The sequence below is a fragment of the Macaca fascicularis genome, chromosome 19 (assembly GCF_037993035.2).
Source record: "Macaca fascicularis isolate 582-1 chromosome 19, T2T-MFA8v1.1".
NCBI classification, from domain to species: domain Eukaryota; kingdom Metazoa; phylum Chordata; class Mammalia; order Primates; family Cercopithecidae; genus Macaca; species Macaca fascicularis.
The window spans coordinates 6807495-6834470 of NC_088393.1; the positions used below are offsets into that span (position 1 = coordinate 6807495).

The window sequence follows — 26976 nt, forward strand, 5'->3', positions numbered from 1 at the left end:
GAGACGGGGTTTTGCCACGTTGATCAGGCTGGTCTTGAACTCCTGACCTCAAGTGGTCCGCCCGCCTTGGCCTCCCAAAGTGCTGGGATCACAGGCGTGAGCCACCGCACCCAGCCCATTTTCCCACAGACATTTTAACTCTCCTGTGGACACGCTGCCTGCCCAGGCTCTGCAACCCCATCTTGCCTGGATCACACAGCCCTCTTGCCCGGGGCTGAGACCCTGGGCCCGCATGAGTTTATGTTCAGGCTGAAGATGGCCTGGTGGGGAATGTCTTTCTGCACACTTTCCCATATGTATGTGCTCTGAGTTTAAGACTAGAGGCCAGGGAGATCCTCTTTCCAAGCACGTGGGGAAGACTCCCTTCTCCCTGAGTTCATCTACAGGGAGGACGTCATCTAGCAGTGACACATGACAGGATGACCATGTCCTACGCAGCCTGGAGGGGAGCGGGGCACTGAGCAGGGGTCCGGCATGGTGTTTGTTTTGTTTTGTCTTTTTTGCTTCAAGACAATTGGCAGAAGGAGATATTTCTGTCATTTCTTCTAGTGACCAGCCCCTGAGGCACAGCGCAGAGGGCAGAGGCCTCGCCAAGGGCTGCGGTGAGCAGGTGACCACACCTGTGCCTAACCCAGAAGCCCAGGTTTCCGGACTGTCCTATGTCACTTTCCACCCCCAGAATCACTCACTGCCTTTTGAGTAATGCCTCATTTTACACACTGGCCAGCACAGAAGTCAGGATGGGATGACAGTGAGGGCGGGAGTCAGGATGGGATGACAGTGAGGATGGGAGACAGGATGGGATGACAGTGAGCACGGGAGTCAGGATGGGATGACAGTGAGGACGGGAGTCAGGATGGGATGACAGTGAGGGCGGGAGTCAGGATGGGATCACAGTGAGGGCAGGAGTCAGGATGGGATGACAGTGAGGACGGGAGTCAGGATGGGATGACAGTGAGGGCGGGAGTCAGGATGGGATCACGGTGAGGGCGGGAGTCAGGATGGGATGACAGTGAGGATGGGAGTCAGGATGGGATGACAGTGAGGGCGGGAGTCAGGATGGGATGACAGTGAGCACGGGAGTCAGGATGGGATGACAGTGAGGGCGGGAGTCAGGATGGGATGACAGTGAGGATGGGAGTCAGGATGGGATGACAGTGAGGGCAGGAGTCAGGATGAGATCACGGTGAGGGCGGGAGTCAGGATGGGATGACAGTGAGGACGGGAGTCAGGATGGGATCACAGTGAGGGCAGGAGTCAGGATGGGATGACAGTGAGGACGGGAGTCAGGATGGGATCACGGTGAGGGCGGGAGTCAGGATGGGATGACAGTGAGGATGGGAGTCAGGATGGGATGACAGTGAGGGCGGGAGTCAGGATGGGATGACAGTGAGGGCGGGAGTCAGGATGGGATGACAGTGAGGGCGGGAGTCAGGATGGGATGACAGTGAGGGCGGGAGTCAGGATGGGATGACAGTGAGGACGGGAGTCAGGATGGGATCACAGTGAGGGCGGGAGTCAGGATGGGATGACAGTGAGAACTGGAGTCAGGATGGGATGACAGTGAGGGCGGGAGTCAGGATGGGATGACAGTGAGGACGGGAGTCAGGATGGGATCACAGTGAGGATGGGAGTCAGGATGGGATGACAGTGAGGATGGGAGTCAGGATGGGATGACAGTGAGGATGGGAGTCAGGATGGGATGACAGCATGGGAGTCAGGATGGGATGACAGTGAGGATGGGACTCAGGATGGGATGACAGTGACGATGGGACTCAGGATGGGATGACAGTGAGGACTGGAGTCAGGATGGGATCACGGTGAGGACTGGAGTCAGGATGGGATGACAGTGAGGACTGGAGTCAGGATGGGATCACAGTGAGGACTGGAGTCAGGATGGGATCACAGTGAGGGCGGGAGTCAGGATGGGATCACAGTGAGGGCGGGAGTCAGGATGGGATCACGGTGAGGACTGGAGTCAGGATGGGATCACAGTGAGGGCGGGAGTCAGGATGGGATCACAGTGAGGGTGGGAGTCAGGATGGGATCACGGTGAGGACTGGAGTCAGGATGGGATGACGGTGAGCACGGGAGTCAGGATGGGATGACAGTGAGGATGGGAGTCAGGATGGGATGACAGTGAGGGCAGGAGTCAGGATGAGATCACGGTGAGGGCGGGAGTCAGGATGGGATGACAGTGAGGACGGGAGTCAGGATGGGATCACGGTGAGGGCGGGAGTCAGGATGGGATGACAGTGAGGGCGGGAGTCAGGATGGGATGACAGTGAGGGCGGGAGTCAGGATGGGATCACGGTGAGGGCGGGAGTCAGGATGGGATGACAGTGAGGATGGGAGTCAGGATGGGATGACAGTGAGGGCGGGAGTCAGGATGGGATGACAGTGAGCACGGGAGTCAGGATGGGATGACAGTGAGGGCGGGAGTCAGGATGGGATGACAGTGAGGGCGGGAGTCAGGATGGGATGACAGTGAGGACGGGAGTCAGGATGGGATCACAGTGAGGGCGGGAGTCAGGATGGGATGACAGTGAGAACTGGAGTCAGGATGGGATGACAGTGAGGGCGGGAGTCAGGATGGGATGACAGTGAGGACGGGAGTCAGGATGGGATCACAGTGAGGATGGGAGTCAGGATGGGATGACAGTGAGGATGGGAGTCAGGATGGGATGACAGTGAGGATGGGAGTCAGGATGGGATGACAGCATGGGAGTCAGGATGGGATGACAGTGAGGATGGGACTCAGGATGGGATGACAGTGACGATGGGACTCAGGATGGGATGACAGTGAGGACTGGAGTCAGGATGGGATCACGGTGAGGACTGGAGTCAGGATGGGATGACAGTGAGGACTGGAGTCAGGATGGGATCACAGTGAGGACTGGAGTCAGGATGGGATCACAGTGAGGGCGGGAGTCAGGATGGGATCACAGTGAGGGCGGGAGTCAGGATGGGATCACGGTGAGGACTGGAGTCAGGATGGGATCACAGTGAGGGCGGGAGTCAGGATGGGATCACAGTGAGGGCGGGAGTCAGGATGGGATCACGGTGAGGACTGGAGTCAGGATGGGATGACAGTGAGCACGGGAGTCAGGATGGGATGACAGTGAGGATGGGAGTCAGGATGGGATGACAGTGAGGGCAGGAGTCAGGATGAGATCACGGTGAGGGCGGGAGTCAGGATGGGATGACAGTGAGGACGGGAGTCAGGATGGGATCACGGTGAGGGCGGGAGTCAGGATGGGATGACAGTGAGGGCGGGAGTCAGGATGGGATGACAGTGAGGATGGGAGTCAGGATGGGATGACAGTGAGGGCGGGAGTCAGGATGGGATGACAGTGAGGATGAGAGTCAGGATGGGATGACAGTGAGCACGGGAGTCAGGATGGGATGACAGTGAGGACGGGAGTCAGGATGGGATGACAGTGAGGACGGGAGTCAGGATGGGATGACAGTGAGGACGGGAGTCAGGATGGGATGACAGTGAGGACGGGAGTCAGGATGGGATGACAGTGAGGGCGGGAGTCAGGATGGGATGACAGTGAGGATGGGAGTCAGGATGGGATGACAGTGAGGGCGGGAGTCAGGATGGGATGACAGTGAGGATGGGAGTCAGGATGGTATGACAGTGAGCACGGGAGTCAGGATGGGATGACAGTGAGGGCGGGAGTCAGGATGGGATGACAGTGAGGATGGGAGTCAGGATGGGATGACAGTGAGGGCAGGAGTCAGGATGAGATGACAGTGAGGACTGAAGTCAGGATGGGATCACGGTGAGGGCGGGAGTCAGGATGGGATGACGGTGAGGGCGGGAGTCAGGATGGGATCACAGTGAGGGCGGGAGTCAGGATGGGATGACAGTGAGGGCGGGAGTCAGGATGGGATGACAGTGAGGAGGGGAGTCAGGATGGGATGACAGTGAGGAGGGGAGTCAGGATGGGATGACAGTGAGGAGGGGAGTCAGGATGGGATGACAGTGCGGACGGGAGTCAGGATGGGATGACAGTGAGCACGGGAGTCAGGATGGGATGACAGTGAGCACGGGAGTCAGGATGGGATGACAGTGAGGACGGGAGTCAGGATGGGATGACAGTGAGCACGGGAGTCAGGATGGGATGACAGTGAGCACGGGAGTCAGGATGGGATGACAGTGAGGATGGGAGTCAGGATGGGATGACAGTGAGCACGGGAGTCAGGATGGGATGACAGTGAGGATGGGAGTCAGGATGGGATGACAGTGAGGGCGGGAGTCAGGATGGGATGACAGTGAGGATGGGAGTCAGGATGGGATGACAGTGAGCACGGGAGTCAGGATGGGATGACAGTGAGGATGGGAGTCAGGATGGGATGACAGTGAGGGCGGGAGTCAGGATGGGATGACAGTGAGGATGGGAGTCAGGATGGGATGACAGTGAAGGCGGGAGTCAGGATGGGATCACGGTGAGGGTGGGAGTCAGGATGGGATCACGGTGAGGGCGGGAGTTAGGATGGGATCACAGTGAGGACTGGGGTCCACTGAAGGGAACTTCTCTGATGTCTGAATTCTCAAGAGAACGTCAGATCCCAATTGAAGTGCTGGAGAGCACAACGGCTAGAAGGACATTCTGACTTCAATGGCTTGTCCCAGGTTTAAGATGCCAAACACATTTCCAGGTATGTGCAAAGCTGAATCGAGAGCGTTTGGGGAGAAGTGAAAGCGATGAGTCTGAGGGGGCTAGAGCTTTCCTTCTCTATTGTTCCTGGAAATAAAGACGGAGCCGGCCACGCCCCTAGTCCCACCCTGCTACGGAGCTCTGCAGAGCTGAGATGCCCCCAACCTCCCGTCATGGGGCCTGTGATCATGGTCTTCTCCCAAGAGACAAGGGGAGGAGAAAAATCCTAGACACTAAAATCTGTACGAATTAGCTGCTTTATGCTTTTCTCAAATTACTGTTTCTTTCCAAGAGAGAACTCCAGGAAAATTAGCTAAGCGTCTAAGGCATTCCCAACCCTATGTCGTTTTCTCTCTTTTTTGTTGCTGTTGCTGATTTTTGCATTGTTTTTATTTTTCATATATAACTATACTGCTTATCACCTGCCAGGTATTGTTGAAAGTATTTTACGTACATTAAATAATTTACTCCCTATGACAACCCAAGGAGGTAGGTGTTGTTATTATCTACCTTTTACAAATAAAGAATCTGTTTTGATTTCTCCTTCATTGCTGAAGGGCATTTTTTGCTGGATGTAGGATGCTAGATTGGCTTCCCCCTCAACCACCTTTCACAAAGGGCACTTTAAAGGGGGCATTTTATTGTCTTTGTTTGTTTGTTTGTTTTTTTTTAAAGACGGAGTCTCGCTCTATCGCCCAGGCTGGAGTGCAGTGGCGCGATCTCGGCTCACTGCAAACTCTGCCTCCTGGGTTCACGCCCTTCTCCTGCCTCAGCCTCCCAAGTAGCTAGGACTACAAGCGTCTGCCACCATGCTCGGCTAATTTTTTTGTATTTTTAGTAGAGATGGGGTTTCACTGTGTTGGCCAGGATGGTCTGGATCTCCTGACCTCGTGATCCACCTGCCTCGGCCTCCTAAAGCGCTGGGATTACAGGCATGAGCCACCACACCCGGCATTTTACTTTTTTTTGAGATGGAGTCTCACTCTGTCCCTCAGGCTGGAGTGCAGTGGTGCAATCTTAGCTCACTGCAACCTCTGCCTCCCGGGTTCAAGCAATTCTCCTGCCTCAGCCTCCCAAGTAGCCGGGATTATAGGCACCCACCATCACACCAAGCTAATTTTTGTATTTTTAGTAGAGATGGGGTTTCACCATGTTGGCCAGGCTGGTCTTGAACTCCTGACCTCAAGTGATCCACCCGCCTCTGCCTCCCAAAGTGCTGGAATTACAGGTGTGAGCCGCCGCGCCCGGTTGCCTTTGTTTGTTTTAAAAATGTCTATGCAGGTTACAAGCAGAGCAGGGACAGGTTGCCAGGTCAGACACACACTTACATGGCTGTTGAGTAAACCGCTTTTGTGTGATGTGATTCCTTCGCTTTTTTGGAGGTTTTCAATCGCCATTTCAAGCTAAAGAAAATGTGTGCAGAAACAAAACAAAACAAAATGAAAAAAAAAAAAAAAAAAGGAAATCAGATGGTTAGCATCAGCCAAGATTTGTTTTTATTAATATCCAAATAATGATTCGAGCTCCTACAAAATAAAAAGGAGGCTCCACGCAGGCAGGGCGGTGGGGGTGAGTTAAATTGTGCGTGAAAGCTGAGGCAGGGAGTATTGCTTCGCACACGTAGATAAGCCCGAGAGCCTGTCTGACAGAAGCAGCAGCAATCGTGTGGTAAAAACTTGCTACTGAATTTTAACCCGGCATATGTGTGTGCACATCATAACATTAATATGCAGCTGCTGCATCCATTCCAGTGTCCGCCAAGCCAGCCTCATAGTCACCTGCTCCTCTCCCCACACCACATCGATGGGGAACCAGAACGAAAGCAAGGGCAGATGGCAGCCTTGACTCCCCAGCCAGGCCGTCTTGTTGCAAAGCCCAGGGTCTCCCCGCTGCTACCAACGAGGCCAAAGACTCAGACCCTGCCACCAGGAGGCCATAGGATCCAGGGCCACTGGACACTGTCTGGCGAGTTATTTATCTAGTGGGAGCTGTGCGAAGACGGTTTTTGGAAAAGAGAAAAGAGTTTTGGAAGAAAGAGTTGGGGAGCTAACGGTAGAACTTCCTGGAGGAGGGATTCCTGAGTTGGATCCCGAAGGACCTGATGGAAGTGGGGAGGGAGGTGGGTGGCAGGTCCATGCAAAGGAGGAGGCACCCAGATGTGCGTGGCCGCCAAGGCATTCCCACGCATTTGGTCTGTCCTAGACTCGCACACGGAAAACGGCGATGTAAAATCTGCTGCAGCCCACCGCGACGACCAGAGGACTGAAGTGGAAGGAAATGAACCTGAAGTATATGCTTCCTTTCCTAAAACACCCAGGGAGGCCGAAGACTTGACAGTTCTGCGAAGAGCAGGTTGAGTGTGTATTTCCGAGAGCAGGCTCGCGGAGCTGAGTTCAAGAGCGAGAGGCTAACTGCTCCTCCCACGGCCTCTGACCCCTGTGGTTCTGCCTCCTCTCATTAGCGACCCTTGCTTCAAGCCAAGGAGGACGTCAGGGTCGCCTTTAAGAAGTGCAGAAGGTACAGTGGAGGACCAGGGGAAAGCAGAATGGTGAGACCTCCCCCACCCATCGGCCTCAGGGCGCAGGCGATGAGAAGGCAGTCGCCACCTCTATGATAGAAAGAAAAAAGGCACATGCCACCCTCATGTCTTGGGGCCATTCTGATTTGCAGCTTGGGCAGGCGGGTGAGTACCGCCCGGTGGCACCTTCCCTGTGGGACACCGCTGACCTGTGGGTGCTGGGAGAGCAGAGTGCATGACCTCCGGAAGTCTGCCCTCATCTCAGGGGCCTTGTCCAGTGCCCAGCAGACTCGGAAAGAGAAGAAAACACTGTCTCCGAACATAGTGGGTCTCAGTCATTTGGTCTATTAAAAAATACACTCTTACAAAATTTTGAGATTTCGCTGCCTCCCCTGAAAAAGAGCTTTTTTTTTTTTTTTTTCCTTGAGACAGACTCTTGCGCTGTTTCCCAGGCTGGAGTGCAATGATGTGATTTCGGCTCACTGCCACCTCTGCCTCCCAGGCGCCAGTGATTCTCATGCCTCAGCTTCCCAAGTAGCTGGGGTTACAGGCGTATGCCACCACACCCAGCTAATTTCTGTATTTTTTGGCAGACATGGGGTTTCTCTATGTTGGCCAAGCTGGTCTTGAACTCCTGGCCTCAACTGAACCGCCCGCCTCGGCCTCCCAAAGTTCTGAGATTACAGGTATGAGCTACCACACACCGCCTGCTTTTGCTTTTAAAAGTTAAATCGATTATTTCCCTTATTAGAAATCAAAATAGATAATTTTTAAAAAGATGTATTAATTCATTAAAAAATAATAAACCCATTATAGGTTAACACTTAAAGAATAGGTACACTTTCCAAATAAAAAAAAAAAAAAACAACCCAAGATGAGAAGAGCGGAATGATTCTACGTCTTCACAAGTCTGTACAGTGTGTGGCTTACAGAGACCGCTCTGCACATCTGCTTCTGGAGCTCCATCTATTGTATACTGTTTACTGTTTTAGTTGAAGTACATTGAAAAAACTTGGCCTCACACAGATATATACTTGGAAAAGGAGCACCGTTTTAATAGCCTTTTCAGATAATTGTGGATATTTTTACTTGATACTATCGCAACACTTGACAACTGGTAATTTCTTAAAGGTTAGCTGCAATGTGGAATCTGAAACCATTATCAACGAGCTTTTCATACTCAGTAACATTGAAATCCATTAATCTTGAGCTGACATCCATGACAATGACAGAGTAAGGAACTCCAAAACCCATCCCTTCACAAAAGCAGTGAAAACATGGGCAAACATCGTCAGAATCAACTTTATCAGAACTCTGCAAATGAATTAAAAGATTATGGTAAACAGGTGAAACCTTAATCAAGAAAAAAAAAAAGATAAAACTTGGCATTTAAGGAAATCTCCATCAAATCACTAGTTAACCACTAAGGTAACCGAATAGAGATTTTGGCCGGGTGTGGGGGCTCACGCCTGTAATCCCAGCACTTTGGGAGGCTGAGGCACGTGGACTGCTTGAGGCCAGGAGTTCAAGACCAGCCTGGCTAACATGATGAAACTCTGTCTCTACTAAAAAATATGAAGAAAAATTAGGTGGGTGTGGTGGCACACACCTGTAATCCCAGCTACTGGGGAGGCTGAGGCAGGAGGATCACTTGAACCCAGGAAGTGGACATTGCAGTGAGCCAAGATCACACTACTGCACTCCAGCCTGGGCAACAAAGACTGTCTAAAAAAAAAAAAAAAAAAGCAGATTTTACAAAATTAGTTCAGAAAGGTCATAAAACAATCAACAACACCTATAAGCAGCAACAGCAAACTGTGGGGAGGACAGAAGAATCCGATATTCAGAGTCACCATGTTATACTATTCAAAATATCCACTTTTCCACAAAAATTATGAGGCATGCAAGAAAACAAGAAAGTATGGCCCATATGTAGAAATAAATAAATAGGACCGTCCCTGAGAAAATCTAGCCTTTGGACTTATGAAACAAAGAGTTTAAATCAACTATATAAAATATACTTAAAGAGTTAAAGGAAATCACGTACAAAGCACTATAAAAAACCATGACAGGCGGGCGTGGTGGCTCACACCTGTAATCCCAGCACTTTGGGAGGGTGAATTGGGTGGATCACTTGAAGTCAGGAGCTCAGGGACCAGCCTGGCCAACATGGTGAAACCCTGTCTCTACTAAAAATACAAAAATTAGCTAGGCATGGTGGTAGGCGTCTGTAATTCCAGCTACTTGAAAGGCTGAGGCCTGAGAATTGCTTGAGCCCACGAGGCAGGGTTTGTAGGGAGCTGAGATCACACCACTGCACCCCAACCTGGGTGACAGAGTGAGATTCCATATCAAAACAGAAACAGAAACAGAAACAAAAACGAAACAACAACAACAACAACAAAAAACACATGAGAGTGATGTTTCACCAGTAGAGAATATCAACAAGAAGATCGAAATTGTAAAAAGGAACCAAATAAAATTTCTGGAGTTTAAAGCATAACAGCTGGAATGAAAAATTCAACAGCAGATTTGAGCAGGCAGAAAAAAGAATCAGGGAACTTGAAGATAGGTCAATTGAGATTACCTAGTCTGAGGAGTGGAAAGAAAAAAGAAGAAAAATGAGCTGAGTGCCGGGTGCAGTGGCTCACGCCTGTAATCCCAGCACTTTGGGAGGCTGAGGTGGGCGGATCACAAGGTCAGGAGATCGAGACCATCCTGGCTAACACAGTGAAACCCCGTCTCTACTAAAAATACAAAAAAAAAAATTAGCCGGGCGCGATGGCGGGCGCCTGTAGTCCCAGCTACTCAGGAGGCTGAGGCAGGAGAATGGCGGGATCCCGGGAGGCGGAGCTAGCAGTGAGCCGAGATCGCGCCATTGCACTCCAGCCTGGGGGACAGAGCGAGACTCCGTCTCAAAAAAAAAAAAAAAAAAAAAAAGAAAAGAAAAATGAGCTGAGCCTAAGAAACTTGTGGGACACCACCAAGCTTACCAACAAACACATAATAGGAGTCCCAGAAGGAGAGGAGAGGGAGAAAGTGGTAAAGTATATTTGAATAAGTGATGGCTGAAAACTTCCCACATTTGATGAAAGACATGAATCTACACACTCAAAAACCTCAACAAACTTTAAGTGGTATAAATGTAAAGAAATCCACACCAAAGACATATTATAATCGAACTGTTGAAAGGCAAAGACAAAGAGAGAATCCTAGAAGCAGTAAGAGAGAAGTGGCATCACAAACAGAGAATCCAGAATATGAGTAATGGCTGATTTCTCAACAGAAACCATGGAGGCCAGAGGGCAGTGAAATGACTTAGTCAAAGTGCCAAAAAGTGGAAAAACCCAGAAGTCAATGAGCAGATGAATGGATAAACAAAATGTGGTCCATCCATACAATGGAATAGTATTTAGCCACAAAAAAATAAGGTTCTGACACATGCTACAACATGGATGAGCCTCATACAAAAGACTATATATTGTATAATTCCTTTTACATAAAATATGTAGAATTGGCAAATCCCTAGAGACAGAAAGCAGATTAGTGGCTGTCAGGAGACCGAGGAAGGGACAATGGAGAGTGGCTTCTAATGGGGCTGGGGTTTCCTTTCAGGGTGATGACAATGTTCTGGATCTAGATAATGGTGGTGATTGTACGACACTGTGAATGTGTTAAATGCCACTGAATTGTCCACTTTAAAATGGTGAATTTTACGTTACATACATTCTATCTCAATAAAAAATATACATATAACTAATTTCAAAAAGTAATTTTAGTCTCCCTTGAAACTTGAATGAGTATTTTACTAATGGGTATAGTTTTGTAACATCATATATTGGTCACTTGGAAAATATGAGTTTACTGAGTTTGCAGATCTTCCAAACATTGCCACATTTCATTAAATAGTGTGAAGAAATCACATTCATTAATATCACCACCAACCTCATCAGAAAAGTCATCAACTTTTGGGAAGTTGTCAGGTTCCTGGTTGGCAGACACAACTCCAAAATTTTCATTTCTTTGTTTGAAAACTTGAATTTTATCATTGGCAACAAAAACGTGCCAGCTGTTTTTCTTAATATGTCAGGCTTTGTTTATTTTTGAAAACATTTCTGCCAAATACCTGTGTCTGAGTAATCACAGTTTGTCATTCTGTCAAGCAGAAATGGAGTTTTAGGAAAACAATGGCTAGTTCTGCCCACACATCAATCAGGCACACACAGGTTTTTCTGGGAGGTGGTCATTGTACTCTGATGGACTTCCCATCTCATCACACACACAATACTAAAGAGATGTGTGCTCAAGAGTTGAAATTTAATAAAATTAATATTTTTTACTGCTTCATCAAGGACATTCCTTTTTTTTTTTTTTTTTTTTTTTTGAGAGGGAGTCTCGCTCTGTCGCCCAGGCTGGGATGCAGTGGCCGGATCTCAGCTCACTGCAAGCTTCGCCTCCCGGGTTTACGCCATTTCTCCTGCCTCAGCCTCCCGAGTAGCTGGGACTACAGGCACCCGCCACCTCGCCCGGCTAGTTATTTTTTGTATTTTTTAGTTGAGATGGGGTTTCACCTTGTTAGCCAGGATGGTCTCGATCTCCTGACCTCGTGATCCGCCCGTCTCGGCCTCCCAAAGTGCTGGGATTACAGGCTTGAGCCACCGCGCCTGGCCATCATCAAGGACATTCTTAAATGAAACTAGTATTTCCCTTCTTTCTCCCCCATCCCCTCCTTTTTTTTTGAGATGGAGTCTCACTCTGTTGCCCAGGCTGGAGTGCAGTGGTGTGATCTTGGCTCACTGCAACCTTCACCACCCAGGTTCAAGCGATTCTCCTGCCTCAGCCTCGTAGGCACCTGGGATTACAGGTGCCTGCCACCATGCTCAGATCATTTTTGTATTTTTAGTAGAGGTGGGGTTTCACCGTGTTGGCCAGGCTGGTCTTGAACTCCCGACCTCAAGTGATCCACCCGCCTTGGCCTCCCAAAGTGCTGGGGTTACAGGTGTGAGCCACTACACCCAGCCTCTTTCTCTGCCCTCTTAAAAACATTTTTTAGAATGTGAGCATGTGGTGGTGAAAAATACAGTGACTTCTAGGACAGTTTGATGCCTCTGCGTTCTTTTTTTAAAAAGAGGTGGGGTCTCTCTCTGCTGCCCTGGCTGGAGTGCAGTGGCATGATCATAGTTCATTTCCTGGAGCTAGAAGTGGCCATGGTGTGGGGAGGGAGAGGTGGTCATTCCCCCAAAACCCAAACGTGGAGACACAAGACAGAGAAGGACACTCCTAAACCTGCTGTGGTTAATTCACCCTCTGTTCTAAAACAGAACTTAGACATGTTACTATAGAAGGAGCTAATTAAAGATAAAATGCTGACAACCCTTTGGGGTCTTTATAAAGAATGCAGATTGTTTTTATTTTTTTATTATTATTATTTTTTGAGATGGAGTCTTGCTCTGTCGCCAGGCTGGAGTGCAGTGGCACGATCTTGGCTCACTGCAACCTCTGCCTTCTGGGTTCAAGTGATTCCCCTGCCTCAGCCTTCTGGGTAGCTGGGACTACAGGTGTGTGCCACCATGCCCAGCTAGTTTTTTTTGTGTTTTAGTAGAGATGGGGTTTCACCAGGTTGGCCAGGATGGTCTCCATCTCTTGACCTCGTGATCCACCCACCTCCCAAAGTGTTGGATTACAGGTGTAAGCCACTGTGCCTGGCCCAAGAATGCAGATTGTTTTTTTGTTTGTTTGTTTGGTTGGTTTTGAGAAGAAGTCTCGCTCTGTCCCCCAGGCTGCAGTGCAGTGGTGCGATCTCAGCTCACTGCAAGCTCTGCCTCCCGTGTTCACGCCATTCTCCTGCCTCAGCCTCCCGAGTAGCTGGCATAACACGCGCCCGCCACCACACCCGGCTAATTTTTTGTATTTTTAGTAGAGATGGGGTTTCACCGTGTTAGCCAGGGATGGTCTCAATTTCCTGACCTCGTGATCCGCCCGCCACAGCCTCCCAAAGTGCTGGGGTGACCGGTGTGAGCCACTGCGCCCAGCAGGACCGATTCTTATAGAGCCACTGCACACTCTTAACTTCAACACTCTTAACTAATCCACGGACTTTATAGAATATGATCCATTTTCTCACTAATCTCCTTCCTCTGGACCAGGACCAAGTCTGGAATCACATACTGTGATCATTTTGCATACGGTGCCATAAAAGAAAATAGGAAAATAAGACACGGGTCAACACCCAAGAGATTCATCGGTAGCTAATTGATTATTAGATCAATAATCCATTTGTCCATGGTTGTCTTAACACCTTATCAAGTGAGGTTATGTCACTTCAGATAAAGAAGGATGACTTATCTGGTAAATCAATTGAAATGTTTCAGAATAAGTGAAAAATAGTGCTTTTTAGTATGACAGTCTTTAATCATGTCACTACAGGCAAATCAGAGACTAAAACTTCAGACATATCTTTTTTTTTTTTTTTTTTTTTGAGACGGAGTCTGGCTCTGTTGCCCAGGCTGGAGTGCAGTGACCGGATCTCAGCTCACTGCAAGCCCCGCCTCCCGGGTTCACGCCATTCTCCTGCCTCAGCCTCCCGAGTAGCTGGGAGTACAGGCGCCCGCCACCTCGCCCGGCTAATTTTTTTTGTATTTTAGTAGAGACGGGGTTTCGCCGTGTTAGCCAGGATGGTCTCGATCTCCTGAACTCGTGATCCGCCTGCCTCGGCCTCCCAAAGTGCTGGGATTACAGTCTTGAGCCACCGCGCCCAGCCCCAGACATATCTTTCAAAGGGGTACTTGTAAGTGTAAACCTGGGTACTTTTCCCACCTTTGCGGAAAAAAAACAAAAAAAACAAACAAAAAAACAAAACCTTATAAAACCAGCTTCAAAAGTGATATTATCACACACTTGCCACAACCCATACAACGCACACCACCAAGAGAGAACCCTAATGTGAACGGGAGTGTAGTCTACAATAATGCATCAACATTGGATCATCAGCTGCAACAAATGTAACAAACTAACAACTTCCAACTGCACTAAAAAGGGAACTCTAGGAAATTAAAAAGCGGTGATAAATGTCATAGTGAGAGGAAAAGCAGATGTGCCATTGTCGAAATTCCTTTATCAAACAGTATCTTGAGTGTGGGAATGTCAAAGGCAGGCAGTGGGAAGAGCGATTATCATCATGTGTGTTGGCTGGCAAATAATTCGCCCTGATCATTGGACAAAAAACTGCTATGCAGGGGCTGAGCAGACTTCTGGCAGATGGGAGGAGTACCCAAGTGATTTATTTTTATTTATTTATTTAGAGATAGGGTCTTGATCTGTCACCCAGGCTGAAGTGCAGTGGCACCATCATGGCTCACTGCAGCCTCAACCTCCCCCAGCTCAGGTGATCCTCCTCCCTCAGCCTCCTTAGTAGCTGGGACTACAGACACACACAGCTAATTTTTTTTTTTTTTTTTTGAGATGGAGTCTGGCTCTGTCGCCAGGCTGGAGTGCAGTGGTGCCATCTTGGCTCACTGCAACCTCCACCTCCCGGGTTCAAGTGATTCTCCTGCCTCAGCCTCCTGAGTAGCTGGGACTACAGGTGTGTGCCACCACACTCCACTAATTTTCATATTTTTAGTAGAGATGGGGTTTCGCCATGTTGGCCAAGAGTGTCTCCATCTCTTGATCTCGTGATCCCCCGCCTCAGCCTCCCAAAGTGCTGGGATCACAGGCATGACCACCATACCCGGCCCAATTTTTAAGTTTTTTGTAGAGATGGGGTCTCACTATGTTGCCTAAGCTAGTCTTAAACTCCTGGGCTCAAGTGATCCTCCCACCTTAGCTTTCCAAAGTGCTGGGATTACAGGCATGAGCCACTGTGCCCAGGTGACTTTTCATTCTACATCTTCACTGAAGAGCCAGGCTACAGAAGAAGAGATGGGTGTGACTGATGATTCTGTCATGAGCTGTGCTGCTGCATGGAGGTGCCACGGGCCTCCGCGAGCCACCTCCACGGACCACCGGGGACGGGTGCTCTCTGAACCTCTTCTAGTTCTGAGGGCTGCCTGACGGGAGAGTTGTTCTTTGCTCAGACAGACACTTGTTTAATTTACCGAAAGTTTCTCTTTTAATGGTATTATATATGGTGTATCATGAGACCCCCTTCTTGGGTAAAAAGAAAGCTGTCAAAGGCAGAATATTTAGCTTGTTAAACTAATAAAATACAGCAGGACATTTTAACTTCAGCTGCAATTAAAATCCACTAGACTTTTTTTATCTTCTGCTGTATTAGTCAGATTTAAACTAATAAAATGAGAAAAGATTCATTAAAGTATGAGAACAATTTTGAAAAAGATAAAAACTGGGTAGGCCTTTTTTCTTCATCAGGGCCTACAGTGCGACCCTCAGAGGCTGTGTGTTTTCACAGCACGGCCTCATGTAGCGCTGGGTCTTGCGGGAGGAAGGGCCCACTGAGGGCAGCTCCCAGGCTGGAGGAGTCTTTCTTGTCCCCCCGATTGACCGTCAGCATCCCCTGGACACAATCCAAGGGGTAAAAAAGGAGGCTCCACTTGGGCAGAAAGGACAAGAATAAAACTCTCACTTTAGTGTCCCTGCTCCATGTAGTGAAAAAAACCACAATAGAAAATGTGTGTATCAAAAATTCACCATTTGGGCAATTAACGTTTGAGATTTATAATATGGATGACATTTTAACTGGAAATAAATACTCGAGAAAATTGGTCACCAAGAGTCTGGAATCACTCGTCGAGGCTGTAAGTGAGGACTTGCTTCAGCCTTCATGCTCTGTCTTTAGGACTAAGCGATAGTCCCAAGAAACAAAACTCTGACATGAACAAACTGGTAGACATCAAATGTCGGGTCCAGCAGTCGTATTTCTGTTGCAATTTCAGGGCCATTGTTGTTCTTGGCTCTCGGAAAGTCTCTCGAATTTCCGTGGCATCCTTGTTGGATGTTCTCATGCCAACAACAAGCCAATAAATACCAGAGCAGTCAGAAGCCAGGAATCAGATTCCTATCCAAGATGATGACTTCCCCAGAGCTTGGTGGGGTGTGTGTGTGTGTGTGTGTGTGTGTGTGTGTGTGTGTGAGAAAACATAGCCCGTTCATGGATTTCTAATTGATTTAATAATTCAATTTTTCCAGAGAAATCCAGATAACAAACCACAGTTCCAGGGTGGTGGTCCAGGGTCTGAGGAGCATGTTTGCTGCAACGAGGTAATTCTGAAACCACAGAGAACATTGCTGTTTCTCAGTAAATTTGTCACTTGCAATCCCAGTCTATTTTACTGTTATAAGTTGATGTTGTTTGCTAAGTCAAATATGCCACATTTGTGACAATTACTGTAGTCTGTGAGGAAAGCTTTCTGATCCATAACAACTAAACCTAGTTCCACCCAGCCAATCCCATGGGGGAGAAGTATGTCTGGTCTGCCCGAGCTGCCTGGCCTGGGGTGCTAATGGCACCGAGGCACTAAGTGGCTAGGGGTAGAAGCAGCAGGCACTACCCTATAATTTCACAGCCTCTAGAAAGAAGACTCCTCCCGAGAACAGAGGGAGGAGGCGTGGGGCACTATGCCTGTCCCCAGAGCCAGGGCCTGGGGGTCACTCTGGACATAGGAAGAGAGATGACAGCAAGAGTCATGGGCCTCTCTGATGCCAGGGTGACTCCAAAACACACCAGAACCAAAACCAAACAAACAAAAAAACAGAGACAAGGCTAGACCATCACCTTCTATCTCAGGAGATTAGCCTTACACCAAAATAAGAAGTTATTGTGTAATTGAAAGTCAATCAATGCAATCCATTATATCAACACCCTAATGAAGAAAAAAATATGCTTACATAAATTTAAAAAAAAACCCATTTGGCAGAATTCAACATCTATTTATAATAGAGACTTCCAGAAAACTAGAAAAAGAAAGGAACTTCCTCAGTCTGAAAAAGGGCATCTGTGAAAAACCTACAGCTAACATCACATACTTAGCAGTGAACTACTGAAGGCTTTTCCCTTAAGATTGGGAAAAAGGCAAGGATGACCATTCTTGCCACCCCTGTTTTCAACAGTTCACTGCAGGTCCTAGCCAGTACAAAAAGGCAAGAAAAAGAAATGAAATTTCTTTTTGTTCATACTGGAAAGAAAGAAAAAAGTGGTTATATTTGCAGGCAACCAGAAGCTCCTAGAACTAAAAAGTGAGTTCAGCAAGATTACAGGATACAAGATAAACAGTCAAAAATCAACCATTTTTAAATCCTAGAAATGAACAGTTAGAAACATAAATTTAAAGATCAATGCCAAGAAAACCCACAATGCCATTTACAATAGCTCTCCAAACATGAAATACTTTGATATAAATCTAACAAAACATGTACAGAATTTTGTATAAGTTACAAAATGCTGATGAAAGAAATAAAAAATCTAAACAAATGGAGAAAACATACCATGGTCATGGATTGGAAGCCTCAACACGGTAAAGGTGGGAATTCTCCCCACATTGGTTTAGTGCAAATTAATCAAAATCTCAGTAGATTTTTTTGTAGATACAGATAAATTGATCTAAACTTATACAGAAACTTTGAGTTTATATAAATAGCCAACACAATACTGAAGAATAAAGTGGGAGGAACCATTCTATTCAAGTTTAGACTTACTATAAAGCTATAGTAATTAAGTCTATGCTATTTGTAAAGGGATAGGCAGACAGACCAATGGAATGGAACAGGACACTCTGAAATAAACCCAACTGATTTTTGACAAAGGTGTTAAAGCAACCCAAAGGGTAGTCTTTTTTAACAAACGAGGCTAGAATAGCATGTTGTTTCATATGCAAAAAAAACAAAAACAAAAACCTCAACTTAAACCTTGTATCTTATACAAATGTTCACTTGACAGGAAACAGATCTAAATGTAAAATGTAAAACTATGATCAGGTGCGGTGGCTCATGCTTGTAATCCCAGCACTTTGGGAGGCTAAGGTGAGTGGATCACTTGAGGTCAGGCATTTGAGACCAGCCTGGCCAACACGGTGAAATGCTGTCTGTACTGAAAATACAAAAATTAGCCAGGTGTGGTGGTGTGCACCTGTAATCCCAGCTACTTGGGAGGCTGAGGCAGGAGAATCGCTTGAACTCAGGAGGCAGAGGTTGCAGTGAGCCGAGATGCACTGCACTCCAGCCTGGGAGACAAAGCAAAACTCTGTCTCAAAAAAAAAAAAAAAAAAAGAAAAGAAAAGAAAAGAAAAGAAAAAGAAAAAGAAAAAGAAAAAGAAAAAGAAAACAACCCAAAACAAAAGTAAAACTATAACACTTTTCAAAGGAAACAGGAGAAGATCTTCATGATGTGCAAATAGGCAAAGAGTTCTTAGACGTGACATCGAAAGCATGAGCCACAAAAGAAAAACTGATAAACTGGATTTGATCAAAATTAAATTTTTTTTTCTCTGCAAAGGACACTCTCTAGAGAATGGAAAGACACACTAAAGACCAGGGAAAATATTTGCAAGTCACATGTCTGACAGGAGACTTGTATCCAGAATATATAAAGAATTCTCAAAAACTCAACCATAAGAAAACAAGCAACCTAGTTAAAAAAGAAGCAAATGACTTGAAGTGACACTGACCACAGCATCTACACTCACAGGAAAAGCTGCTTACCATCATTAGCTATAAAGAAAATGCAAGTTGCAACCACAATGAGGTACCACCACACATTTATTAGAATGGCCAATACCAACAGCACCAGGAGCATCAAATGCTGCTGACGGAGCTGAGCAAGAGGAACTCTTGTATGTTGCTGGTGGAAATGGAAAATGGCACAACCACTTGGGAAACTGGTGGTTTCTGATCAAGTTAAACATACACTTTCTGTATGAGCCAGCAGCAATTCCACTTGTAGGTATATATCCAAAAGAAAGAAAACATACATCCTTACAAAAGCTTGCATGTCAAATTTAAGGCTTCTTTATTCATAATCGTCCCAAATTGGAAACCATCCAAATGGCCCTCAACTAGTGAATGAATAAACAAACTGTAGCGTAATAGAATATTACTCAGTAACAAAAAAAAAAAAAAAAAAAAGCAACTCGGATTCATGCAACAACTTGACTGAATCTCAAAGGCACCAGAATGAGTACAAGAAGCCAGTCTCAAAAGGTCACAATCTGTATGATTCCATTTATACACCACGCTGGTAAAGATGAAACTACAGCAATAGGGAACAGATCGGCGGTTGCCAAGGGTTGGGGATGGGGGGAGGTTGTGACTGTTAAGAAATACCACGAGGGGGTTTTCAGGGCATTGCACAGTTCTGTGTCCTGATGGTACACAAATCTACCCATGTCGAAACTCACAGGGCTGTACACCAAAAAGTCCATTTTACTTTGTGTTAATTTAAGAAGGAAAATGCATGAGAAGTAAATATGGGAAATCGAGTTTTAAATGTGGAGACTTTGGAAGAGCAGGTAAGTAGTGACTGTGCATGGGGGCACGGCAGTGAGAACTCGCCAGAGGCTGCAGAGAGACCTCCCCTGCTGGATTCAGTGCAGGCGTCCCGTGGATGGATCGATCCACGCCTCTCAGAGCTTGATATTAACAATGATAACAATCATGACAACAGCAAAGGCGGCTGCAGCATCCACCAGTGGAGAGATGCTTGATTCATTCCCTTTTCACAAATAGCCCATGACGCATGACTTGTCCTCCTCTTGATACCAATGGCCAACTGAAGTTCAAAGAACTCTGCAGGCCAGCCTAGGTTTGCATGGCCCATCTGAGGCTGGCCCGACTCCATCGTGGGGCCGCCTGGGCCCAGAGCAGACGACAGGCCTCTGGCTGCCTCTTACTCACCGTCCCTGCCGCCGCTGCTGCGAGAATACTCATGGCCTACCCCGCTGGTCCCAAGAGCCTCCTACATACCGTGGCTGGCGATGACCGGGAGGTGTGGGCCAGGGAGTGTCTGGTGCTGTCCATCCCCCCATGGATGAGATAGGCTCCCGTGCTGGAGACGATGGGGCTCCCCCCGACATCCATGGTGATGCCCACCATGCTGTGGGAGGGGACCGCTGGCGGGGACGAGGCTGCCACGGTCACCTGGGCACCGCCTGGGGCCTCGAAGTAAGAAGCTGCGCTGCTGGGGGCGTACATCTGAGGCTCGGGGTTGTAGGTGTAGGCCGTTCGTCTGTTAGAAAGAGAGAAGTCACGCATGGGATGCTGTCCCATTTAAATGCCTTGTCTGAGTTCATGAATATCCAGCCAAACATCATGTAAAAGCTGCAGCCCGGAGAGGCCAGACACATGGAGCAATTTGGACATGGCATGTGACACTCAAATGCAGCACAAGTTCAGAGCCATCGTGTTGCAAAATCTTCAGGACCACAGGCTGACTCATCGAAAACTGACCCCTAAAAAATTCTAGGTCAGGTGTGGTGGCTCAGGGCTGTAATCCCAGCACTTTGGGAGGCTAAGGTGGGAAAACTGCTTGAGGTCAGAAGTTTGAGACCAGCCTGGGCAACACAGAGAGAACCATCCCTACAAAAAATAAAAGATTAAGCCAGGTGTGGTGGTGCGTGCCTGTAGTCCCAACTACTCAGGAGGCTGGGGTGGGAGGACTGCCTGAGCCCAGGACTTTGAGGCTGCAGCGAGCTGTGACCACACCATTGCACTTTAGCCTGGGCAACACAGCAAGACCCTAGCTCTTAAAAATAAATAAAAATAAAACTTAAAATTCTAAGTGGATAAATGGGTCACATGAGGGAGCTCCTGTGTGGAGATGGAGCAGTTCTGTCTTGACGGTGGGATTGTTACACAAATCTACACATGGGCTAAAAATGCACAGAAATAGACACACATGCACACACAAGGGCACACACATGAACATGCAAAGCCACATGTACTCCACATGCAAGCACACACACAGAAGCATGTGCATAAAGACTGGGAGAACTGAATAAGGCCTGCGGGCTGGTTAACAGTTTTACCCCGATGTCAATTTCCAGGGTTTTCTTTTGTTTTGTTTTTTTGAGACAGGGTCTCCTGTAGCCCAGCCTGGAGTGCAGTGGCAAAATCATAGCTCACTGCAGCCTCAGCCTCCAGAGCTCAAGTGATCCTCCTGCTTCAGCCTCGGAATACAGGCGTGCACCACCACGGTAGCTGGGATTACGGGCGTGCACCACTGCACCTGGCTGGTAGGTTTCCAGGTTTTGATATTGTCCTGCATGGTGTCACCACTGGAGCAAGCTGGGGGAAGGGTAAATGAACTCTGTGTATTAATTTCAGAACTTCTTGTGGAGTCTCTGATTATTTCAAAACAAAAAGTTTAAATAAATGAGATTGCATAAGAAAAAAGAATTTCTAAGTGATAACAATAATTCATCTAATCTTCCTTTAACATCTGGATTAAAGGAGTGACTATGTCGTTCAGACCGAAAATGTGAAGTTTTACTTGAGTAATGCAGCTGTGGTCAGGAGTGGGCTTCCCTTATCGGTGAGTAAGGTTTGTGATGCGTCCTAGGGGCAGGCCCTCTGGGTGGCAGGAAGGACCCCTTTGACCTCTCGGAGGCGTGCACTCCTGTACCCTAACCCTAACCCAGGGGGACGTCTATAACTCTGTAGTACAATATCAAAACCAAGACCGTGACCTTGGTAGGACCTACAGACCTTGCTCCAATGTCACTGGTGTTACATGCACTTACTGTGTTTCTGTGTGTTTCGTAACCTTCAACATCATGCTTTAGAGAATCGTATAACTCCACCATTCACAACCCTGAAGCCACAGCCAGGTTCTCGTGCACAGCCCCTGCACTTGTGAGGGGAGCATCCAGGCCAAACAGAGACAGACAAGCAGGCGAAAGGAGCCACATCTAAAGTAAAGTGAGCTGCATGGGAGACGCATACTTTCCTGCCCCAGCATCACACAGTTACCGAGCAGAAACCTCCAGGCGGCATTGCAACGCGGAAAATCAAGTTCTATTAACATTACACAAAGCTAGAGTTTAACAGAGGCGGGGGGGGGGGGGGGGGGGGGAAACACACAGAGCTGGATGGTTTCTGGATCTCAAAGACTGACTTCACAATGAAGAGTTAGGATTAGCCTTTTTTTTTTTTTTTTTTTTTTTTTTTTTTAACCCCTAAGACTATCTTTTCTACAAGTAAAAAGTACAAAAGTCTGTGATTTCTGAGGCCGGGCGCGGTGGCTCAAGCCTGTAATCCCAGCACTTTGGGAGGCCGAGATGGGCGGATCACGAGGTCAGGAGATCGAGACCATCCTGGCTAACACAGTGAAACCCCGTCTCTACTAAAAAATACAAAAAACTAGCAGGGCGAGGTGGCGGGCGCCTGTAGTCCCAGCTACTCGGGAGGCTGAGGCAGGAGAATGGCGTAAACCCGGGAGGCGGAGCTTGCAGTGAGCTGCGATCCGGTCACTGCACTGCAGCCCGGGCGACAGAGCGAGACTCCATCTCAAAAAAAAAAAAAACAACAAAAGTCTGTGATTTCTGAAATCTCCATAGGGTTATGATGTCCTAATTCCTCACCCCCCACCCTGCTCCCTTTTTTTTGGACAGGGTCTTGCTCTATCAGTCCGGCATGATCATAACTCACTGCAGCCTCCAACTCCTGGGCTCATGCGATCCTCCCACTTTGGCCTCCCGACGAGCTGGGAGGGACTCTAGGCGCTCGTCACCACGTCTGGCTAATTTTAAAATTTTTTGTAGAGATGTTGCCCAGGTTTCTAATAGTGTTTTAATAGTATTTAGTGAACACATCACCAAAAGCATAAGGGAGAGGAATTTGTTCAATGCCTCCCCAGGTGGCAAAGGCTGGAGTCAGGGAGAGGGTTCTGGGTGTGGCCTGCGGGAGAAGCACGCACATGGCTCCATTCGTGTAGACGGCGTCTCCCCCTTCCACGTACTGCACCTGGGCGGGATACACGTGCTGCGCTGGCTGCACCTGAAACATGGGATATGCTGTGTTACCGCCCGCCGCGCCCTCATTTGTTGCCTGCAGATTATTCAAGCTAGACGTGTCTTCTATTGCCTTTATGAACATTTAGTACCAAATGACAATGTTCCCGCCCACAGTCGGCACGCCTAGAAAGACACTGAGGAGACAGTAATGTACAGACGACATATTCCAAACGGGCCCACACAGTTCAGGGAGCTGCGACTGATCCCCAGAGCTCTGCTAGCGTGTCTGTACGCCCTGGCTCCTCTGTATACGTGGGGCGGGACCGGGAGAATGACAGCGCCCCTCCAGTGCAGTGGAAACTAGAGTTGTGGACAGAGGCCCAGCCTTGGCTCACAGGACTGTCCCTGCTTTCTGTTTTTGTTTTTTTGCGACAGGGTCTCCGTCTGTGGCTCAGGGTGGCGTGCAGGCTGCAGTGTACAGGGGGCCAAGTGGATTCGACTCTACATGGCCCCAACACCTCCTGTGGGTGGCCCTGGTGCCCCTTCAGTGGCAGAGAGGAGGGGAGAGAATGTGACGGTCTGAACAGAGTGGGAAGGAGCGGCATGCCTGGGAAGATGGGGCAATGGGGGGACCCCAGCACACCCCCGCTGCCCTGTCCTCCCCTCGCTGAAACATCAGTTCAGAGCCCCAGCTGACAGGCCCCGAGGGACTCTAGCCTGAGCAGAGCAGTGGAAGCCAAATGCTTTGCACGTGGGACTTCAAACTCTCACCCCAGAGGGTATCTTAGTGGCTGCCTACGTCCACCGAATTTTGGGGTGAGAAGATGGAGGGCCACAGCAGTGGGCTTGCTCGGGTGTCATGGTGTCATGGTGACCTTGTGGTTGAGGCTGCAGGATGGGGCTGACCTGCCCCTCCCAGGACCACTGAGCATGGTATGTACTTGTCCAACGCACCATCCCCAGAATCACAAGTCCTAGGGGTTAACATCTCTTGGGTGGTGCCCCCAGGGGTGGAAGTCAAAGGTCGAATTCTAGGAGACCAAGTGAAATGCAGAAGTTACAGAAAGAGCTGGGGCAGGCCCAGCACCAGAAAAGTGGTGGAAGCTTCTGGAATCATACATTAGTCTTTGTCTCCTCTCCATGGTGTCTCTGGGGAGTGCCTTGACAGATAGGAGCTAAGAGCCACTGGCCTGAGGCCCTGGGTCCACACTGGGCCTGTCTGGAGCCTTTTCCTTCCTGTGATCCCGCAACCTTCCTAGTTCTCATGGACACAGTCACCTGACAAATGCCTGTGAACACACTGCCAATCTAGGCAAGACCCTCTTGAAGAGTGGTGCATCCTCTAGGGCCTCAGGGCTCCTTTTAGGGAGGAGCCTGAGTTAACTTTAATTCAGGATTCTGCAGGGCAGAGTTGGTAAACTCTGGCCCACTGCCTGTTTTTGTAAATAAAGTTTTATTGGCACACAGCCACACCCATTTGGTTACGTATCATTTATGGCTGCTTTTGCAATACAATGGCGGAATTGAGTGGTTGTTCCAGAGACTGCCTGGACCACAAACCCCCCAAAATGTATAATTTGGCCTTTTCTGGAACAGTTTGCTAACCATGTTCTAGACTGCCCCCAAGCTGATGATCTGTGTTGCTACTCAGCTGGTCAGCCGTGCTTTCAAACTCTGTTCTTAGATCATTGAAATCGTCAGCAGCATTCCCTCCGTTGTGCCTGCATCCGAGGGTATGGCACTCACTAGCAGATGGCTCCTCCAGTCCAGAGCCCTTTGTTTCTGTCTGCATTTCTACCTGAGCTCCACCCACAGGCGTGGGGTGCTCACCAGCTCCCGAATGCTTGTTGAATTTCTGAATGAATGAAAGATCACCAGCTTTCTTGGCTTGTTGCAAAACTATCTGCAGTAAATGATTCTTTTCTTTTAATTGTACAGCTTCTGGAAAAGCCTTTTGGCTAAGAAACTGAAGCTTACAACAAGGAACAGCAGCCACAGAAAAGGATGCATGCTTCAGAGATTGTTCCAGATCGCCGAGTGCTAACTGCGCCCCGGTGTGCATGGTGCTGCGGTGCTTGTCATTACCTGCTGGGGTACCTGCTGAACTCTGGGGAGGGAGATCGGCTGCATCTGGGCCCCTTTGGGAGCGGAGCTGGCTGCCTGGACCAACACCCTCTAAAAGGGAAGGGAGAGAAGGCCAGTTAGACTTGTCAGAGGTCAGTGCTGAGGACACACACAGAATGTAAGAGGCTGTCTGTCTGTTCACGTGCTCTTGATTAAAACATAGGCGGGACTGATCAGAGGGGACAGTGGGGTGATGGTCAGACTTGCACACTCACACTGACCTGGGCAGACACACGGCAGGTATGTGCAGGCACACAAACAATGCACATACATACACAAGTGTGCACATACACTCACCCCAAGCACCACACCTATGCACAAATTTGTGGGCACACACACACGTATGCACACACACATACACAGAAGCCCATGCACCTTCACCCGCCCAGGCAGCTTTGCCTCTGTGGGTCTGTAGTCTGCAGCAAGGTGACACTGACCGTCCCTCGTACAGAGGGGACTGCTGGGGCCCTCTGGACAGCCGTCCGCATCACTGCCTGGGAGAGCACTCTGTGGCACCCCTCGCTTCTGCAGTATAGCCCGGACTTGTTTCCATTTTCTAATGAGGTTAATGAAGCCAGAGGGCTCAAGTACTGCTTCTGGCTACAGAATACTCGAGTGCAGGTGCCCTGTATCTGCGTCGCTCGCTCTCTGACCCCACTGCTCTCCGGCCTCCTAAGTCAAGTCTGCACAGTGTGACTTTGCTATTTTTCTGGGAGTACTGATTGGCCACACAAAGCTATGAAAACGGGAAGGGTCAAAGTGAACTCGTGTCGAGGGAGGAACAGGAGTGTTTTGTGTGTTTATTGAGAGCTGGGGCTTTAGGAGTCATTGGCTGCAGTGCTGTGATTTCCTGGCATGAACCGTGAATGTCACAGGTAGCAGTGACTGCCATATATACATCACGAGGGGTGACGGGTGAGGACACACCATCCCCAGTGTTGCAGAAATGGAGCTAAGGATGAAGATGGTGCTAATAAGGACGCCAGTGCAAGGGCATTCCGATTCCAGGTGAGCTGGGTGCTGTGTGCTTGGAGAATTCACAGGGTCCTGGCAGGTCCTCAGAGAGGGACCACAGTGATGAAACCTGGGATGGACGTGGTGGCCGTGAGTGGCACTGAGACCTGTCCCCGGTGGCTGCTGCAGAGGAAGACAGACAGAGTCCATGTAGGCCTGGGAGAGCCTGAGAGAGGGGCTTGGCAGGAAGACCTGACGGCTGACTCCTCTTGGACACTTTCAAGTGGGCAAGGAAACATATCAATTAGGCCACAACTGCTGGCGGGGCGACGGCACCTGATCCCCACCTAAGACGGGCTTCCGAGACGCCCTCCCCACTGCCATATGTGCAAGAAATAAAAGGTAAAGATTCCTGACTATACATGCTACATCAAATAAATCGCTTCACTGATTGCCTTTTGGTTTTTGCTGAATTGAGTTTTTTTTGTTTTTTTGTGTTTTTTTGAGACAGTTTCACTCGTGTTGCCCCTTGTTGTCCAGGCTGGATTGCAGTGGCATGATCTCGGTTCACTGCAACCTCCACCTCCCGGATTCGAGATTCTCCTGCCTCAGCCTCCCGAGTAGCTGGGATTACAGGCATGTACCAGCACACCTGGCTAATTTTCTTTTCTTAATTTTTTTGTATTTAGTAGAGACAAGGTTTTTCACCATGTTAGTCAGGCTGGTCTCAAACTCCTGACCTCAGGTGATCCACCCACCTCGGCCTCCCAAAGTGCTGGGATTACAGGCATGTGCCACCGTGCCTGGCTCT

The 26976-nt window shown here is 48.6% G+C and overlaps 1 protein-coding gene across 42 annotated transcripts in view; it reads right to left on the reverse strand.

Moving 5' to 3' along the window:
- RFX2 (regulatory factor X2) overlaps positions 1 to 26976 on the reverse strand; it is a 205251-nt gene that overhangs the window by 32028 nt on the left and 146247 nt on the right. For 17 of the 42 annotated variants that reach the window (XR_012428276.1, XM_045379387.2, XM_074025495.1 and 14 more), the window contains 4 exons: positions 25173 to 25262; positions 23051 to 23130; positions 20101 to 20362; positions 5996 to 6070 (listed from right to left, as the gene is read on the reverse strand). The exons of 3 other annotated variants lie outside the window; for them this stretch is intronic. Coding sequence is in view for 34 of the 39 variants with exons in the window: in XM_045379387.2 (XP_045235322.2) it covers positions 5996 to 6070; positions 20101 to 20362; positions 23051 to 23130; positions 25173 to 25262 (507 nt within the window). In the remaining 5 variants the exon portion in view is untranslated. The remainder of the gene's footprint in view (positions 1 to 5995; positions 6071 to 20100; positions 20363 to 23050; positions 23131 to 25172; positions 25263 to 26976) is intronic. 22 more of the 42 variants (XM_074025508.1, XM_074025507.1, XM_074025512.1 and 19 more) reach the window with 3 other exon arrangements.